This window comes from Nerophis lumbriciformis, linkage group LG12, assembly GCF_033978685.3.
Source record: "Nerophis lumbriciformis linkage group LG12, RoL_Nlum_v2.1, whole genome shotgun sequence".
Taxonomy (NCBI): Eukaryota; Metazoa; Chordata; class Actinopteri; order Syngnathiformes; family Syngnathidae; genus Nerophis; species Nerophis lumbriciformis.
The window spans coordinates 20,606,587-20,628,145 of NC_084559.2; the positions used below are offsets into that span (position 1 = coordinate 20,606,587).

A 21,559-nucleotide genomic window follows, 5' to 3' on the forward strand; every position below is an offset into this window, starting at 1 on the left:
TACATCCATCCATCCATCCATTTTCTACCGCTTATTCCCTTTTGGGGTCGCGGGGGGCGCTGGAGCCTATCTCAGCTACAATCGGGCGGAAGGCGGGGTACACCCTGGACAATTCGCCACCTAATCGCAGGGCCAACACAGATAGACAGACAACATTCACACTCACATTCACACACTAGGGCCAATTTAGTGTTGCCAATTAACTTATCCCCAGGTGCATGTCTTTGGAGGTGGGAGGAAGCCGGAGTACCCGGAGGGAACCCACGCAGTCACGGGGAGAACATGCAAACTCCACACAGAAAGATCCCGAGCCCGGGATTGAACCCAAGACTACTCAGGACCTTCGTATTGTGAGGCAGATGCACTAACCCCTCTGCCACCGTGAAGCCTCAGTTACTATTTAAACATTTAACATGTGACATGGTTATTTATGCCTCATATAACGTACACTTATTCAGCCTGTTGTTCACTATTCTTTATTTATTTTAAATTGCCTTTCAAATGTCTATTCTTGGTGTTGGGTTTTATCAAATAAATTTCCCCCAAAAATGCGACTTATACTCCAGTGCGACTTATATATGTTTTTTTCCTTCTTTATTATGCATTTTCGGCCGGTGCGACTTATACTCCGGAGCGACTTATTCTCCGGAGCGACTTATTCTCCGAAAGATACGGTAACATGAATTAATAATGCGGATACCAGCTAACAACGTTGCGTAAAGCTCCCATTATGAGTTGTCAGTCTGTGGATTTTAGCTTTTTGGACCTGTAAGACCTACTGGACTTATCAGACCACTGTTAAAATTATGTAAAATTTTTTTCACCAAAAATAAAATCCACATCCAAACTTGGCTGTCAATACAATTTTCTTTGTAAAGCCTTTAAAAAAAAAATAATGTAGTAAATTTACCAACGATATCAAAAATGTAACAAATATGAACAACACAGCAAAACATTATATTTGTGAAAATAAACAAAGAAGATACCTGGAAATTATTGAAGTAATCGAGCTGGTATTAATGCAATACTGACACTATACTGTACACTTATATAAATATATATATATATATATATATATATATATATATATATATATATATATATATATATATATATATATATATATATATATATATATATATATATATATATATATATATATATGTCTATATATATATATATATATATATGTCTTAATAAGGTTATCCAAAAAATAGTGCTCGATACCGTAGTAGAGCGCAATATATGTATGTGTGGGAAAAAAAATCACAAGACTATTTCATCTCTACAGGCCTCATGAAACAGGCCTGTAGAGATGAAATAGACTTGTGATTTTTTTTCCCACACATACATATATATATATATATATATATATATATATATATATATATATATATATATATATATATATTTTAGGTACCGGAACTGTTTGATCCATTTTGATTTTGTGTCGTTCACATTTTTAATTTTGTTATACTGTACTTAAATATTTGTTACTTATTTTGCACGACTGCCCTTTTTTAAACTCAAACAATTGTATGGAATAAAGGGAAAATACTATATTAATTATGTTGATATTGGTAAATGCTCTTATATTGTAATTTAAATTGTAATAAATATGATGACCTTTCTTTAATTTTTTTTAGTTTTTTCCTTCTTGCACTGTTTATTCATTATTATTATTATTATTATTTTATTTTATTTTATTATTTTAATTTTTATTTATTTATTTTTTATTTTTTATTTTTTTTATTTTTTTTATTTATTTATTTATTTTTTCCCAAGTCTTTATGTGCAAGATTGTTCACCACAAACAACTGAAAATAATGACAATAAAATCCCCAAAGTTATTTATTATTATTTTAAGGTTTATTTATAACACTTCTGTACTTTTTTTTCCTTTTTTATATTTATCTAGCTGTAAATATTCTTCAGCAGGGGTTCGAAAACTGCGGTACAGGTCCCACTAGTTGTACACCGGCTCTATCTTGCGGTACGGCAAGGAATCACCTAATTAAATATTTAAATACAGTGTTACCATTCAAACAGCGTGTACTACTACAGTGGCCAACACTATTAACTAAATACAACATTAGCCTTGTTTTAATGAATACTCAGGCCTACTACGCTACTGTATTTTAATGTTGTTCATTATGGTGGTACTTGGAGCGCCAAGTGTTTTCTAAATGAAGAAAGTTCTAGAACCACTGGCCTATAGGCATGTTTGCATTGGAAAAGGAGCTGCTTCAATCACAATATATATTTATAGTCACAGTAACAATAGGGATATTTATTTTGTTTGTCTAAAATAGTGATTAAGAAATTGAAGGCAAAATCACAAAATCATTCAAGGCACTTGAGAAAGTATCGGTATCGGCAATCCTACGTTTTGGATCGAAAGCGAATACTACCAAAACTAAACAGCGTCGCCCAGCTCTAATAGAGTAATGTGGATAACAGCGACATCTTGTGGCTGTTTTTAGTAGCGCAGCATGCATTATTTAGCTCGCCATCTCTTGTGACCGGCTTCGGCTGGTGGTGCGTTTAGGGTCGTCGTAAATATCCACTGCCTCTTCTTATTTTGCAGTTTCGCAGCATGTTTGGGAAAATGATCTAAAATAAATATAAACTAAATATATTTATGTGTTAAATTTTTTTTTAACAATACATATTGGGTTGGACTAGTTTAATCCCGAGAGAGCGGCAAGGGGAGGGACGTAAAAAGGCGTGTAAGAGGAAGATCAGGTGAAGAGACTGGCGTGTGAGAGAACATAATTGAGAACTGGGGACACACTTCCTTCTTTTATCGTTGCTTTTTGTGCATTTTTTTGTATTGTTTATGTCTAAAATGGAAGTCTTGCCACACATTGAGCCTCACAAGAGTTGTATCTTATGAGGATCAAGTGTTCTTGAGACTCGATGATTATTGTGATGAAGGATCGACTTCCGGAGCTGACCGCTGTAAGTCATTTTATTTAATTCATTGACACTTTTAGTGGTCACGACTCACTAAATTTAACATTTATTTTCTCTATCACTGCATAATCTAAATCCACAATTCATTTATGAAGTGGGTGTTTTTGTTGTTGAAATTATTTTACTCTTATTTTTTACATTTATTTTACTATTTTTACATACGCTATATGTATCATTAATTCAATGTCTCCTTATCTTATTCAAATAATTTAAAATATTGATTATATTATCTTTCTTTTGTTTCCTTTAACATTGCACAAGCTTTACATTGTCATTTTTTTTTTTACTTATAATAAAAAAAAAAAGTCAACACTATATCTTATATTTTATTTCCTTCGTTATTGCATAAACTATGTATCCATCACTCCACATTCTTTATTCTATTCTCTCAGAAAATAGTGGCAAAGTCCAAAAAAACTTAAAAAAATACTGTGGTACATCAAATTAAAGGGTCCCCATCATACAAAACCAAATGTTCTTTAGTACCTGCTGTTGTGCATTTTGCATTTCCATATGTCCCGAAAATTTGAAATCAAAACGTTATAAAACAATCTTACCTTCCTATCTACAAACCCCAAAACCAGTTAAGTTGGCACGTTGTGTAAACGGTAAATAAAAACAGAATACAATGATTTGCAAATCCTTTTCCACTTATATTCAATTGAATAGACTGCAAAGACAAGATATTTAATGTTCGAACTGGAAAACGTTGTTATTTTTATTATTTGGAATTTGATGCCTGCAACATGTTTCAAAAAAGTTGGCACAAGTGGCAAAACAGACTGAGAAAGTTGAGGAATGCTCATCCAACACTTATTTGGAACATCCCATTGGTGAACAGGCTAATTGGGAACAGGTGGGTGCCATGATTGGGTATAAAAGCGGCTTCCATGAAAATGCTCAGTCATTCACAAACAAGGATGGGGCGAGGGTCACCACTTTGTGAACAAATGCGTGAGCAAATTGTCGAACAGTTTAAGAATAACATTTCTCAACGAGCTATTGCAAGGCATTTAGGGATTTCACCATCTACGGTCCGTAATATCATCAAAAGGTTCAGAGAATCTGGAGAATTCACTGCACGTCACATTGAATGCCCGTGAACTTCGATCCCTCAGGCGGTACTGCATCAAAAAGCGACATCAGTGTGTAAAGGATATCACCGCATGGGCTCAGAAACACTTCAGAAAACCACTGTCAGTAACTACAGTTGGTCGCTACATCTGTTATTGCAAGTTAAAACTCCACTATGCAAAGCCAAAGCCATTTATCAACAACACCCAGAAACGACGCCGGCTTCGCTGGGCCCGAGCTCATCTAAGATGGACCGATGCAAAGTGTAAAAGTGTTCTGTGGTCTGACGAGTCCACACTTCAAATAGTTTTTGGAAACTGTGGACTTCGTGTCCTCCGGAACAAAGAGGAAAAGAACCATCCGGACTGTTATAGGCGCAAAGTTGAAAAGCCAGCATGTGTGATGGTATGGGGGTGTATTAGTGCCCAAGGCATGGGTAACTTACACATCTGTGAAGGCACCATTAATGCTGAAAGGTACATACAGGGACTTATGTTGCCATCCAAGCAACGTTATCATGGACGCCCCTGCTTATTTCAGCAAGACAATGCCAAGCCACGTGTTACTACAGCGTGGCTTCGTAGTAAAAGAGTGCGGGTACTAGACTGGCCTGCCTGTAGTCCAGACCTGTGTCCTATTGAAAATGTGTGGCACAATATGAAGCCTAAAATACCACAACGGAGACCCCCGGACTGTTGAACAACTTAAGCTGTACATCAAGCAAGAATGGGAAAGCATTCCACCTGAAAAGCTTCAAAAATTGGTTTCCTCAGTTCCCAAATGTTTACTGAGTGTTGTTAAAAGGAAAGGCCATGGAACGCAGTGGTAAAAATGCCCCTGTGCCAACTTTTTTGCAATGTGTTGCTGCCGTTAAATTCTAAGTGTTAGAATAATTTTATTTAAGTTATCACTAAAACTTTGTGTTGAAATAAGTTCCCAGCGAGAGACAAAAAGCTGTCTTTGAACCTACCAAGAAGAAGGCTTGTAAAACTCCACTGTGTAGGGGGAAGCAACGTGAAGGTGTTCTGTTTTCTTTCTTGTATTTTAATCAACAGAAATATATTATTTTAACTCAAGGACTACAAAGCGGAAAGAAGGCAGGATCTGCCCAAGTTCCAGACACCGCCTGTTTTTAACTCTTTTACGAACCTTTCTTTGAACTGTTTTACGACCTTTTCTTTTGGACTGTTCTGTAACCAAAGTAACCCTGTTTACGACCCCACGTCCCTTTGGAAGCAGCTGTTGCCATGTGGTCAGAAAAGTCCAAATAAGGGAGGAGGCGTACAATCTTTCGCCAGAGCCTGCTGGAGACTGTACAAGAGTACAGACCAGACGTTTCTCCTCAAATTGAGCCAAATTTAATTCTGTCTCTGTTTGATTCTTTGCTTCTTGTCCTGTTTAATAGATGTCATCAGTGTTTGAACCTGACACAAAGTTAATGATTATTTGCAAAAAAATAAAAATAGTTTCTCAGTTCGAACATTAAATATCTTGTCTGTGCAGTCTATTCAATTGAATATTGTCACGACTGGGACTATGGCGTGGTTTGTTCTCCCGAGGTGCAAGTGATTTGGACCAGACATGGCGTGAAGGTGAATACATGATTTATTTAAACACTATATATCAAAAAGGAACAAACGAAAAGCGCGCACAATGGCGGAGGTACAAAACTAGGCTATTGAAAACAAAACTTGCACATAGGCAGAAAATATGAACAATTAAACAAAAACACTAACTGTGGCATTAATAAACAAACAAAACAAAAACTTACTTGGCATGGACTATGAAGTGCGCAGAGGTAAGAGTGTGACAAGGTTATGAATCCGGATGTCGCCAGAAAGACAAACTGAAAACAATGAACTTAAATACTACAGACATGATTAGTGAAACAGGTGCGTGACTCAAAACGTGAAACAGGTGCGTGACGTGACAGGTGAAAACTAATGGTTGCTGTGGTGACAAACAAACAAAAGTGCACAAAAAGTCCAAAAACAAAACCGAACATGACTAAAACAAAACATGATGACACAGACATGACAAATATAAGTTGAAAAGGATTTGCAAATCATTGTATTCTGTTTTTATTTACCATTTACACAACGTGCCAACTTCACTGGTTTTGGGTTTTATGCATGTGTTTTGAGGTAAGAGTTCACTACAGTACAAAATTAAGGTCGTAAGTCAAGGTACTAGAAGGGGTATGTATGTACATTCTGCTTCTCTCTACTAACTTGTGATGTTAAACTGGTTAAAGAAGTCTGAAACAACAACATGCATACATCAATGTGTTGCCACAGCGCAGAACACCATCAGAGGAAGATGCTCCGGTCTCTGTGGACCGAGACGGTTTCATGGAGGGCTTTTTCCGTAGGGTCAGTACCTCCGTGATTCAACAAGCGGGCTAAATACTTGGACTCAAGCCTTGGTATGTTCTGGCTGGTGCAGGTGGAGGAAGTCAGAGGACTCATTGATAAGATTTCCCGTCAAGTGGAAGAGGTGAGGAAAATACACAGCATGATCCTGTCTGCACCTCATCCAGATGACAGTAAGTGTGTACTCTTCTTAATTGACACATGTGAGGCCGCCGTTTGACATTTGTTTCAAGTACCCATGTATTAGTATTATATATGTGTTACTTTGACATACGACACGTCTTAATAAGCCAACCGCTACATATCAGTGACGTGCGGTGAGGTTTATGGCTGGTGAGGCACTGACTTCATCACAGTCAGATTTACAAACATATGAACCCTAAAGAGTATCTTATTCACCATTTGATTGGCAGCAGTTAACGGGTTATGTTTAAAAGCTCATACCAGCATTCTTCCCTGCTTGGCACTCAGCATCAAGGCTTGGAATTGAGGGTTAAATCACCAAAAATTATTCCCGGGCGCGGCGCCGCTGCTGCCCACTGCTCCCCTCACCTCCCAGGGGGTGATAAAGGGGATGGGTCAAATGCAGAGGACACATTTCATTACACCTAGTGTGTGTGTGACAATCATTGGTATTTTAACTTAACTTTAACTTTACACATACAAACTGTAGCACACAAAAAAGCACATTTACTTATAAATTAAGTCCATTCGCCGCTGTTGTGCTGGATTAATGAACCCCCTGACGGGTGTGTTATATCAACTAAAGCCCTCACTTAAACTTTCCACGTGCAAGATTGAATCTATTTAAAAAAGTGTAACCGAGGGTTTATAAATGTCGCCTATACTGTATGAAACTACAAAATAACAAACACGGAGGCTCCAGTTTACACGAGGACCACTTTATTTACCTTCTTTCAAAAACCTCCGCTCCACTACAACATGTCATCACTTCCGCTCTTGGCGCCTTCAAAATAAGAGCTCAAGGCATATACTGTATAACAGCGCATAACAGGAACTTAACATCACAAAGAGGAAAGCCCATAAAAATAGGTTACAAAAGTTATTTAATAAGAAGCCAAAAAGTGCAAAAACAATAATGTTCGTGTTGGAGGAGTTGTGAATTAGATACACCTGCAGTCTGCAGGTGTACCTAATGTTGTGGCCCTGCAGTCATTCACAACTCCTCCAACACGAACATTATTTTTTTTGCACTTTTTGGCTTCTTAAGAAATAACTTTTTTAAATAGATTCAATCTTGCACGTGGAAAGTTTAAGTGTCGGCTTTAGTTGATATAACAATTCTACGGAGGGGGTGCAGGAGGCGGGGTTACTGGAGCCTCAGCCAGTGCGTCTTTTGCAGCCGTTTTACGATCGCTCAGCACAAGAAATACGTTACACACATACAGTTGTTGACAAAATACACTGTACATTATATACCTCAGCTAACTAAACTATGGAAATGTATAATATAATTCATATAGCAATACAGTCTCACTGCACAGCAGGCCAGCAGTTAGCCGAGTCCGGAATCCATGTTGAGGCACTGAGTGACGTGCCTCAACTGGCTGCTGTTCACCGCACCGTCTCTTCTCAGTATTTGAACGGCAAATGTGAAAATTCAGCAATTTTGAATAAAAATAATCTAAAACTGGTGAAGTTAAATGGAAAATAACTTTATAGTATAATCACTGGATACATATAACAATTCAATTATTTTTTTTTCTTTTTACATTTTTTTTCTTTCCATGATGGCAGGTGAGGCCCCGCCTCACCTGCCTCTAGTGACTGCACGTCACTGCTACATATGCAAAGCACTCTCTTGGTATGATGCAATGCAGTATTCCAACCACAGTACTAGAAAAACACGTCACCTGTTACAATTTCAGTCGTAACTTTTGTGAAGAATGCATATATGTTTAAGAGTTCTTTCTTTATTCATAGTCATGTTTAAAGCAGTAGACGATTGCAGAGCAAACACAGATAGACAGACAACATTCACACCCACATTCTCGTTGATCCCATAGGGTTGAGTTTTTTCTTGCCCTGGTGTGGGATCTGTGGTGATCTGTCGCTGTGGCTTGTGCAGCCCTTTGAGACGATTGTGATTAAGGGCTTGTGGAGGGGGGCGTGCTCTGCGGGCCTGCCGCAGAGCGGGGTGTGTAAGGACCGGTCTCGAAGCACAGCTGGCAGGTGATTGGATTACCCAGCTGGGGCTGATCATCCAATCACCTGCCATGCTTATTAGCAGCAGCCGGGCCGAGACACAGTAGTTGGAGTTGGAGTTTGAGCCAGACAACCCACACATGCGCCCGAGACCACGCCGCAAGAGGGAGAGCAGCCGAATGACCAAAAAGTTGCTGAAAAGAGTGCCTATCTGGCGTGTATTGCACCTGACTACCGGGCTCTCAAGAAGGTCTGTCGCGATCAGGGGAACCCACAAGACGGCAACCTCTACAGGGCTATATAAGTAAACTTTGATTGGTTGATTGAAAAAACTAACGTCAAAGGCATTCATCCGGGCACAGCCGTCATTGGTAGCAGTCATGGCGCCTATTGCTTAGTTGGCCATGCTCTCTTTATACACGGCTCTGGTTTGAGATTGTCAGTGGCTGACAAATGTATTACAATTGATTACCACTCTGGCCCACAGCTGAGAAACAGATATTATTTAGAGCAGTGTTTTTCAACCACTGTGCCGAGGCACACTAGTGTGCCGTGAGATACAGTCTGGTGTGCCGTGGGATATTATCTAATTTCACATATTTGGGTTAAAAATTTTTTTTTTGCAAACCATTAATTATAGTCTGCAAATGATGTGTTGTTGTTGAGTGTCTAGAGCTCGGCAGAGTAACCGTGTAATACTCTTCCATATCAGTAGGTGGCAGCCAGTAGCTAATTGTTTTGTAAATGCAGGTAAAAAGGTGTCTTAGGCTTAAACCAAAAATAAACAAAAGGTGAGTGCCCCTATGAAAAGGCATTGAAGCTTAGGGAAGGCTATGCAGAACGAAAGTAAAACTGAACTGGCTACAAAGTCAACAAAAACAGAATGCTGGACGACAGCAAAGACTTACTGTGGAGCAAAGACGGCGTCCACAATGTACATCCGAACATGACATGACAATCAACAATGTCCCCACAAAGAAGGATAAAAACAACTGAAATATTCTTGATTGCTAAACCAAAGTAGATGCGGGAAATATAAGACATGAAACTGCTACAGGAAAATACCAACAAAAGAGAAAAAGCCACCAAAATAGGAGCGCAAGACAAGAACTAAAACACTACACACAGGAAAACGGCAAAAAAGTTCAAATTAGTCAGGGTGTGATGTGACAGGTGGTGACAGTACACCTACTTTGAGAGAAGAGCTATAGTTATGCATGCTTGGTTATGGTTTAAAGTCATATCCAACAATTGCAACAATGACTTTTAACTGCAATTGAGTTTATGATTTCTACTGGTGGTGTGCCTCCGGATTTCTTCAACACCAAAAATGTGCCTTGGCTCAAAAAAGGTTGAAAAATACTGATTTAGAGCAGTGGTTCTCAACCTTTTTTCAGTGATGTACCCCCTGTGAATTTTTTTTAAATTCAAGTACCCCCTAATCAGAGCAAAGCATTTTTGGTTGAAAAAAAGAGATAAAGAAGTAAAATACAGTACTATGTCATCAGTTTATGATTTATTAAATTGTATTACAGTGCAAAATATTGCTCATTTGTAATGGTCTTTCTTGAACTATTTGGAAAAAAAGATAGGTTTTTATTTATATTTATAAAGGATTTTTGAATTGTTGCTATTTTTAGAATATTTAAAAAAAATCTCACGTACCCCTTGGCATACCTTCAAGTACCCCCAGGGGTACGCGTACCCCCATTTGAGAACCACTGATTTAGAGGCCCAACAACGGGCTCTGACCAGGCAACAGTAGGTGTTTAAAGTGACAAATCAGAAAGAAGGGGAGCTGCTGTGCCGCTTATTCAATGCCCACTTTAAGTGGCAAATGGGTAGAATGTGGCATGCATTGGAGAAAAAGAATGGCGCATCGCGAGCGCAAATTTGTGAGTAAAAATATGGCGTGCGCACAAAAAGACTACGTGCACGAAGAGTGTTGCTTTTTGGCAATGTTTTGACACCATATTACTTGTTTTAAATAGATAGTAATTTTCAGACTAATTAGGTCATGGGTGTCGAACTCTGGCCCGCGGGCCAAATTTGGCCCGCCGTGTAATTTCACTTGGCCCTTGAGGCGATATCAAATTAACACTAAAGCTGGCCCGCCGATTCTCCCGGGAGTCTTCCAAACGCCAGCCAGCCCAACGAGTGCTGGCCCAGTCACATAACATGTGCGGCTTCTGCACGCACACACATTAGAATGCAACGCATACTTCATCAACAGCGATACAGGTTACACTGAGGGTAGCCGAATAAAAAACTTTAACACTGTCAGAAATATACGCCACACTGTGAATCCACACCAAACCAGAATTCTTTGCAGCACTAACTCTTCCGGGACGCTACAAGGTGTGTGTGTGTGTGTGTGTGTGTGTGGGGGGGGGGGGGGGGTATTTGTTCTGTTGTGTTTATGTTGTGTTACGGTGCGGATGTTCTGCCGAAATGTGTTTGTCATTCTTGTTTGGTGTGGGTTCACAGTGTGGCGTATATTTCTAACAGTGTTAAAGTTATTTATACTGGCACCCTCAGTGTAACCTGTATCGCTGTTGATGAAGTATGTGTTGCATTCGCTCGTGTGCGCGTACAGAAGCCGCACATATCTTGTGACTGGGTCTGAACGATGTTAGAATGGATGAAAAGCGGACGTGACGATAGCTCGTAGAGTACGTTAAAGGTTAATTTGTTCAACCTTGGCCCGTGGCTTTGTTCAGTTTTAAATTTTGGCCCACTCTGTATTTGAGTTTGACACCCCTGAATTAGGTGATGCTAGATAATTTTTTACACCACACCTGAAGATCTCTCACAACACAATAACATTGTGGTTGGCAATTACAAATTACAAATCAAATAATTTATAAATGACTTTTATAAATAAACATAATTGTTGTCTACGCCGTAGGGACAAAGGATCAACTCAATGCACTGACCGACAACATCAAAGGGAACGCCAACGTGGTGCGGACAAAACTAAAATGTGAGTACAACTGTGACGAGTTGTCAAAAGTCATGTATTGGTCACATGCGTTGTACTCATCAACAACATGTTATGTGTCTCTCTGCATGAAGCCATTGAGCAAAGCATGCCTAAAGATGATGCAGCTAACAGAGCCAGTGTTGACTTCAGGATCCAGACATCGCAGGTGGCTGCACAATATTACACCCGCACTTTATTTACACCCAAGGCTTATGTCTTACATCCTTCATCTGCCTCAAGACGTTGAAACAACAATGAGAACTTGTTGAATCAGGTCCTGACATTGAGCAACTCAAACTTTTTGTTAGAACAACGTACCTTTTGACGACGTTCAATCAATCTTGGGTTCTGACGTTGATTTGACCAATGAATTTTGGTAATTTCTTTTTTTTTAAATGTATTAAATTTTTATTGACATCCAGCATCAGACATTCCTATACATTACATCATATTTGCATACATCATACACCTATTGTCTGCCCTAAATGTCAAAATATTTTTGTTTATATACCAACGATGCCACCACTTTACCCCCAAGAAAAATAGTAATAAACAAAACAAAGTATTAATAATATTTACAGATAAATAAATGAACAATAATTAAAATAAATAATGATAATAATGAATAAAATAAAAGAATATAAACATAGTAAAAAAAAAAAATTAAAAAAAAAAAATATATATATATATATATATATATTTTTTTCCATTTAATTTTTATTTACATCCAGCATCAGACATTCCTATATATATATATATATATATATATATATATATTAGAGATGCGCGGATAGGCAATTATTTAATCCGCAACCGCATCACAAAAGTCGTCAACCATCCGCATCCACCCGAACTAACATTTAATCAAAACCGCACCCGCCCGCACCCGCCCGTTGTTATATATCTAATATAGACGATGCAAGGCATTAGTGAGGTTATAAAGCTTTTGCCTGTTAAAGAAAGGAGACTGATCCAATGGAGCAGAGACATTCAATGCGTGCCACGCTGTCACGGCCCAGACGCACAGCAGTGCGCAATCATCTGGGAGCCGCGCTGAGCGCACCTCCAAGCGCGCTCGAGCCACTCAAACTGCTGCAGGCAGCTGCGTTCTATCTTGTTTTAACATCCTGTGGCACTCTTCTGGGATCACGGCGGACGAAACTGCTCATGCTCAGGGTGTTTGTGGAGGTTCGGGGTTTTGCACAAATGTGATGCACCATGTTAGATGTCCCGGTTTTGTGACTGTTGTAGACATAAACAGCGTCGCAGCTCTTGCAAATCACGTAGCCAGCATTACTATCATCCTGATTTACAACCTCATAAAAACGAGTCCACGCTGAACTTTTCTGGCCTTTTTTCCCCCTGGTCTTTAGTATTCCCTTTTTTAGTTTGTCGCGTACCACGTTTGCTGCCGGCGTTGCCATCTCTTTTTTTTTTCTTCTTCTGTTGTGGCATATGCTGCAGGTGCCTGCTCGTTTTTCGTATGTGGGTAACAAAATTTAACTATGTATATATATTTCCGAATTGGTTTAACTGCCACCCGCCTGAATCTATTTAAAATCTAATTTTTTTTTATTTCAACCGCCCGACCCGACCCGCGGATAAAATCTAATTTTTTTTTATTTCAACCGCCCGACCCGCGGATAATCCGCGGACTCCGCGGTTGTGTCCGCAAACCGCGCATCTCTAATATATATATATGTATATACATATATCAAAATATTTTTGTTTATATACCAACGATGCCACCCCTTTTCCCCCCAAAAAAGAGCAACATTTTAATAAACAAAACAAAATAATAATAATAATATTTACAGATAAATCAATTAAAAATAATGATTAAATTGTATTTAATAATAATAAATAAAATAAAAGAATGTAAACACATAGTAAAAAAAAAATAAAATAAATAAATATAAATATATATATATAAACATACTGTATATATATATATATATATATATATTATATATATATATCTTTTTACATATATATCACAAGCTTCTGGCAAGCTTCTGGTTGAATTGTTGACACCTACTCGTGACAAAATTGGTGCAGTTCAGCTAAATGTGTTGGTTTTCTGACATGGACTTGTTTCTTCAGCATTGTCCACACGTTTAAGTCAGGACTTTGGGAAGGCCATTCTAAAACCTTCATTCTAGCCTGATTTAGCCATTACTTTACCACTTTTGACGTGTGTTTGGGGTCATTGTTCTGATGGAACACCCAACTGTGCCCAAGACCCAACCTCCGGGCTGATGATTTTAGGTTGTCCTGAAGAATTTGGAGGTAATCCTCCTTTTTCATTGTCCCATTTGCTCTCTGTAAAGCACTATTTTCATTGGCAGCAAAACAGGCCCAGAGCATAATACTACCACCACCATGCTTGACGGTAGGTATAGTGTTCCTGGGTATAAAGGCCTCACCTTTTCTCCTCCAAACATATTGCTGGGTATTGTGGCCAAACAGCTAATTTTTTGTTTCATCTGACATCACATGGACAAAGATAAGACCTTCTGGAGGAAAGTTCTTTGGTCAGATGAAACGAAAATTGAGCTGTTTCAACGTTGTATCAATGTCTCGTGCCTGCTGGGTTTATCAGAAACACCAGGAGCACAACAGTGGCTCCACATGTGTAACATTTAAGACATGTCCTTGTCCTTTCATTCCTCTCTAGTACACTGTGCTGTCCAGGAAGTTTGTGGAAGTAATGACCCAGTACAACGAGACACAAGTTTCCTTTCGGGAAAGAAGCAAAGGGCGGATCCAAAGACAACTGGAGATAAGTAAGGGACAAATAACCCCCTGACCACTTGAGAGACCACAATGCTACTCCGGAATGGAGACAAAGTGTTCCAATTATTTGGTTGTATTTTTTTTTAACTCATTCGCTGCCTGATTTTACTCGTGCAGGCAAGAGTTGGGATTGTTAGACGACCAAGACTAGAGATCAAAGCGTGACCCAAAAAACTTGAAAAGACTGAGACAGGATGTTGAATTGGAACTGGAATTACAGGAAGTGGAATTCAAATAATTGCAATTCAGAGGATTTCCTTATTGTCAAGGAACAGGAAGAATTTGTGATGATTAAGTAAGCTTTTGGCCTAAACCAGGGCCTAATCTGTCTGGAGCCGCAACAAATGAAAAGTCTTATAATGAAGTCAACACATGATGTAAGTATCAATATTAGCTATAATAGCCTACTATCAAAATGACTATTTGTCGCAGGCTTTAGAAAACCTTCGTTGACAGAAATTTAATATTTATTCTACACATTTTTACAACATTAGAAATTAGAGGCTACTCAGAGGGTGAGATCATTTCTAGATATTACCGGCTTTTAATGGCCAAAGGTATAGACGTGTGTGTCCAAGTTAAAGGAAACGACAGGCTTTAATAGATTTATTACAGTCTTTGGCAAGCTAGGTAATGTTTGCTGTGGTCTGGAACAACATGACACACAAGCAACTATCTGAAATGCAGCCAATATTACATACAGATAATGCTCTACACAGCAAAGACACTAAGTGACGGCACATTATTTGCAGATTATAATTATTGATTTGCAAAAAATATTTTTTGAACCAAGTAGGTGAAGTTGCGTAATCTCCCACGGCCATACTTGCCAACCTTGAGACCTCCGATTTCGGGAGGTGGTTGGGGTGGGGGGCGTGGTTAAGTGGGGAGGAGTATATTGACAGCTAGAATTCACCAAGTCAAGTATTCCATATATTTTTATATATATATATATATATATATATATATATATATATATATATATATATATATATATATATATATATATATATATATATATATATAAATATAAAAAAAAAAAAAAAAAAAAAAAAAAATATATATATATATTTATATATATATATGTATACATACATACATACATACACGTATATGTATATATATATATATATATATATATATATATATACATATACACACACATACTATATATATATATATATATATATATATATATATATATATATATATATATATATATATATATATATATATATCTATATCTACATCCTGAAAATATGCAAACAAAACTGTGTTTAGATAATTGATACTTCAAACTTGCATAAATAAATCTTAAGGAATATAACATAACTTGGCTTCTGAGAGCTTCAAAATATAATGAGTAAAATGCTAAAGTTGTTGATAAACAAGCAATTATTTTAATGATTAAATATGGTCATTTTAAATGAATTACTATGATCATTTAAAATTAATCATTTCAAACATGTTTATTTTAATGTATAATTCTATGGCTGAATGTAATAAGGAGTCAGAAAAAATACAAATAAAAACACAATTAATTTTGATGTTTTTAGCAAAATATAGTAAAAACGTATTTAGTCTTTTTTTTTTTTAATTGATAAATATATTTATTTTTAGGTAAGATAAACATAATAATACAATTTATCTCTAGTCTGGATGATTTAGTCCGTATCACCCTGTTGTCCTCCCGTCGTGGAAAAAGGCTGTCCTCACTCAGGTCCGCATGGAGCTGGAGGGGGCGTGGCCTCCAGCTCCGGCTGAAAATCGGGAGATTTTCGGGAGAATATTTGTCCCGGGAGGTTTTCGGGAGTCTCCCGGAAAATTCGGGAGGGTTGGCAAGTATGCCCACGGCACACCAGACAATATCTCACGGCACACTAGTGTGCTGCGGCACAGTGGTTGAAAAACACTGGAATAGAAAGAAAATTACTGATCATTAATCTTCACTAGGGCAGCACGGTGGAACAGGGGTTAGTGCATGTGCCTCACAAAATGAAAGTCCTGAGTTCAATCCCGGGCTTGGGATATTTCTGTGTGGAGTTTGCATGTTCTCCCCTGTGACTGCGCGGGTTTGAGAAGTCCTAATATGTGTTTTGTGGTAATGTTTTTGGGTGTCTGGCATGGATTAACATTGATTTATGTTTTTGTTTTTTTACAGGTAAAATTGCTTCGGTTTTCATACGATTTGTTTCTGTTGGCACTTTTTGGAATGGATCACTAACCAAAACCCGAGGCGCCGTTGTAATACATTTCCCCTCGGTGCACAGCGGAATGCCCCAATTTAAGATGGCTGGGACAAAAGAGTGTGTTGGATGTATGCTATTGTTCCCATTAAGACAACAATAGTGAAAAAATAGGTCTGCTCCCTCAGGCCCCGCGGCCAGCAGTAATGAGAGGCTTTGCACAGGAGATGGAAGAGCCTGATACTGGAGACGCTTCACTGTGCCTGGGTTGCTATGGTAACGGGCAAAGGGCTGGGCGGCTTGTGTAACAGTCGTTACCTGTACTAGACACACACTCGTCATGGCGTCAAAACAATAAGTGGAATCACGTGAATTGATTTCTGCGTATCAACGCTGGGTTGTCAGGTAATGAAGTGTGAATCAGGTGTGTTAAAATCAGGCCTTAAAAAAAGGTGTGTGACATCCAGTAAGCACCCGCGTCTCCAGGGAGGGAGGGTGTGATCAACAGGAAGGATGTTGGCTTCATGAAAAAGAAAACTTTCCGTTCGTAGTTTTCGCAGCTCTTTCTGTACTTGTTGTGCGGGAATATAGTCTGAGTCACTCTGCAGATCAGATTTCAACAGAGTTGAATATAATTATGCACTACAAGTTTGTTTTCTCTATATTAGTGTTTTTCAACCTTTTTTGAGCCAAGGCACATTTGTGTCATTGAAAAAATGTGGAGGCACGCCTCCAGCAGAAAACATAAAAACATTAAAGGGGAACATTATCACAATTTCAGAAGGGTTAAAACCATTAAAAATCAGTTCCCAGTGGCTTATTTTATTTTTCGAAGTTTTTTTCAATATTTTACCCATCAATCTCCAACTCCAACACCGTGTCTCGACCCGGCTGCTGCTGATAAGGGCGACAGGTGATTAGATAATCAGCCCCAGCTGGGCAATCCACTCACCTGCCGCTGGCTTCGAGGCCGGGCCTTACACACCCTGCTCCGCGGCAGGCCTGCAGACCACACCCCCTCCACATGGTCCAATATGGCTCTTTCAACATTTTGGTTTGCCGACCCCTGGCTTAAGTCTTGCCATGGCAACTTAATTTCTGCAAAGTAGAAATTTGTAATTACAACATCTAATATGGTCATAGCTGGAGCATAACAATTGTGTTTTTGACCTTTGAAATACACATTTTCACATTATGAGAGCCTTATATACCTGAAATAACACACCCATAGTCACCTTGACACTCTTATAATCCAATATACTAATGCTGCCTGAGGTCTGATTGGTTTGGTCCCATCTAGTGGCCACACGGCATGATTGCAAAAGCCACGACAAATGAAAATGCCACAACAAAACAACACAATACCACAACAAAATAACTTTAGGGGAACTACACATTTTTTTTTAAATTTTGTCTATCATTCACAATCCTTATGTAAGACAAGAACACATATATTTTTCTTTTTTTAATGCATTCTAAATTGTAACTAAATGCGATCAATAGTACAAACCCCGTTTCCATATGAGTTGGGAAATTGTGTTAGATGTAAATATAAACAGAATACAATGATTTGCAAATCCTTTTCAACCCATATTCAATTGAATGCACTACAAAGACAAGATATTTGATGTTCAAACTCATAAACTTTATTTTTTTTTGCAAATAATAATTAACTTCGAATTTCATGGCTGCAACACGTGCCAAAGTAGTTGGGAAAGGGCATGTTCACCACTGTGTTACATCACCTTTTCTTTTAACAACACTCAATAAACGATTGGGAACTGAGGAAACTAATTGTTGAAGCTTTGAAAGTGGAATTTTTTCCCATTCTTGTTGTATGTAGAGCTTCAGTCGTTCAACAGTCCGGGGTCTCCGCTGTCGTATTTTACGCTTCATAATGCACCACACATTTTCAATGGGAGACATGTCTTTTTTTTACGAAGCCACGCTGTTGTAACACGTGCTGAATGTGGCTTGGCATTGTCTTGCTGAAATAAGCAGGGGCGTCCATGAAAAAGACGGCGCTTAGATGGCAGCATATGTTGTTCCAAAACCTGTATGTACCTTTCAGCATTAATGGTGCCTTCACAGATGTGTAAGTTACCCATGTCTTGGGCACTAATGCACCCCCATACCATCACAGATGCTGGCTTTTCAACTTTGCGTCGATAACAGTCTGGATGGTTCGCTTCCCCTTTGGTCCGGATGACACGATGTTGAATATTTCCAAAAACAATTTGAAATGTGGACTCGTCAGACCACAGAACACTTTTCCACTTTGCATGAGTCCATCTTAGATGATCTCGGGCCCAGAGAAGCCGGCGGCGTTTCTGGGTGTTGTTGATAAATGGCTTTCGCTTTGCATAGTAGAGCTTTAACTTGCACTTACAGATGTAGCGGCAAACTGTATTTAGTGACAGTTGTTTTCTGATGTGTTCCTGAGCCCATGTGGTGATATCCTTTAGAGATTGATGTCGGTTTTTGATACAGTGCCGTCTGAGGGATCGAAGGTCACGGTCATTCAATGTTGGTTTCCGGCCATGCCGCTTACGTGGAGTGATTTCTCCAGATTCTCTGAACCTTTTGATGATATTATGGACCGTAGATGTTGAAATCCCTAAATTTCTTGCAATTGCACTTTGAGAAATGTTGTTCTTAAACTGTTTGACTATTTGCTCACGCAGTTGTGGACAAAGGGGTGTACCTCGCCCCATCCTGTCTTTAAAAGACTGAGCATTTTTTGGGAAGCTGTTTTTATACCCAATCATGGCACCCACCTGTTCCCAATTAGCCTGCACACCTGTGGGATGTTCCAAATAAGTGTTTGATGAGCATTCCTCAACTTTATCAGTATTTATTGCCACCTTTCCCAACTTCTTTGGCACGTGTTGCTGGCATCAAATTCTAAAGTTAATGATTATTTGCAAAAAAAAAAAAAAAAAGTTTATCAGTTTGAACATCAAATATGTTGTCTTTGTAGCATATTCAACTGAATATGGGTTGAAAATGATTTGCAAATCATTGTATTCCGTTTATATTTACATCTAACACAATTTCCCAACTCATATGGAAACGGGGTTTGTACACTTACAATGGAGCCTGTGGGAGTCGCTCTATTCTGCCAACAGAGCCCTTAAAAAAAGACAACAAACATCTTTATTAGGGTTTTATATACCGTATTTTTCGGACTATAAGTCGCAGTTTTTTTCATAGTTTGGCCGGGCTCCAGTGCGACTTATATATGTTTTTTTCCCTCCTTTATTATGCATTTTCGGAAGGTGCGACTTATACTCCGGTGCGACTTATACTCCGAAAAATGCGGTACATACTGTAAGTATATATGTAATGTAGTAACAAGCAAATTTTTAATAATATCACATTTTTACGTATTACTTTTTTTTAACCATATGCGGCATTATCTTTTCCTTCCTTACCCTTTCCCATACTTGCCAACCTTGAGACCTCTGATTTCGGGAGGTGGGGGAGGGGCGTGGTTAGGGGCGTGGCTAAGAGGGGAGGAGTATATTTACCGCTAGAATTCACCAAGTCAAGTATTTCATATATATATATATATATATATATATATATATATATATATATATATATATATATATATATATATATATATATATATAAGAAATACTTGACTTTCAGTGAATTCAAGCTATAAATATATATTTCTTTAAATGAACACTTGAATTTCAGTGTTCATTTATTTACACATATACTTGTTGAGTTAAGGGTTGAATTGTCCATCCTTGTTCTATTCTCTGTCACTATTTTTCTAACCATGCTGAACACCCTCTCTGATGATGCATTGCTGTGTGGCACGCACAAAAGTGCTTTCATCAAATGCAACAGATGGCAGTATTGTCCTGTTTAAGAGTGTCACAACATTGCTGTTTACAGCAGACCCAAACGTGACTGCTGTTGTTGTGTGTTGTTACCGCGCTGGGAGGACGTTAATGAAACTGCCTAACAATAAACCCACATAAGGAACCAAGAACTCGCCCTCGATCATTTTACAGTTATAGCGTCATTGGGCAGGCACACCGTTTATATTGTGGGAAATTCGGGAGATTTTCGGGAGATAATTTGTCTTGGGAGGTTTTCGGGAGAGGCGCTGAATTTCGGGAGTCTCCCGGAAAATCTGGGAGGGTTGGCAAGTATGCCCTTTCCAAACTTTGAAACTGAGATACCGTGTGGAACAATTTCCCTTGTGGATCAATAAAGTTTGTCTAAGTCTAAGTCTGATATATAAAATGTAATCAGAAGCAAATGTAGAATGTGGTGCCCGTCACACACAACAAACATGTTTTGATTTTTATTCTTAAATATATTTTAGCTGGAAGAGTGACAACTAATGAAGAACTGGAAGACATGCTCGAAAGTGGAATTCCATCTATCTTTACATCTGACGTAAGCCTTCCTAGACTGCACATTAAAGGCCATTGAGTCGCAGAATGTGCTTGTGGGGAAATGTTATTTATTAACTATTCTTGTTAGATCCTTTCTGACTCTCAGATCACACGTCAGGCAGTCGATGAGATCGAGTCCCGGCATCAGGATATTATACGGCTGGAGTCAAGCATAAGAGAGCTTCATGCCATGTTCATGGACATGGCAATGTTGGTTGAAACTCAGGTAATTCTCACGTCTGTCTTTGTTTGTGTTCCGAATGAGTCATCACGTTAATCTACCGACGTTATAAAGCTCACAAAATGTGAAATTTCCCCCCAAAAACAGTAAATCAGTAATCGCAAAGCCATGGAGAAGAGGTCGGATCCAACATTTAACTGTTCTGGACCTTTTCTGACACTCACTGTAGGATTAAATACAAACCCCGTTTCCATATGAGTTGGGAAATTGTGTTAGATACAATGATTTGCAATTCATTTTCAACCCTTGGAATCTGGAGAAATCACTGCACGTAAGCAGCTAAGCCTGTGACCTTCGCTCCCTCAGGCTGTACTGCATCAACAAGCGATACCCGTGTGTAAAGGATA

The 21,559-nt window shown here is 38.6% G+C and overlaps 1 protein-coding gene across 1 annotated transcript in view; it reads left to right on the forward strand.

Annotated features, from left to right (window-relative positions):
- The first annotated feature begins 2,782 nt into the window (after positions 1-2,782).
- stx2b (syntaxin 2b) overlaps positions 2,783-21,559 on the forward strand; it is a 24,143-nt gene continuing 5,366 nt past the window's right edge. Inside the window, exons 1-8 of the mRNA XM_061985769.1 lie at positions 2,783-2,961; positions 6,348-6,422; positions 6,496-6,595; positions 11,497-11,571; positions 11,664-11,737; positions 14,249-14,357; positions 20,899-20,972; positions 21,060-21,197. Of these exons, the coding sequence (XP_061841753.1) occupies positions 2,920-2,961; positions 6,348-6,422; positions 6,496-6,595; positions 11,497-11,571; positions 11,664-11,737; positions 14,249-14,357; positions 20,899-20,972; positions 21,060-21,197 (687 nt within the window). The 5' untranslated portion in view covers positions 2,783-2,919. The remainder of the gene's footprint in view (positions 2,962-6,347; positions 6,423-6,495; positions 6,596-11,496; positions 11,572-11,663; positions 11,738-14,248; positions 14,358-20,898; positions 20,973-21,059; positions 21,198-21,559) is intronic.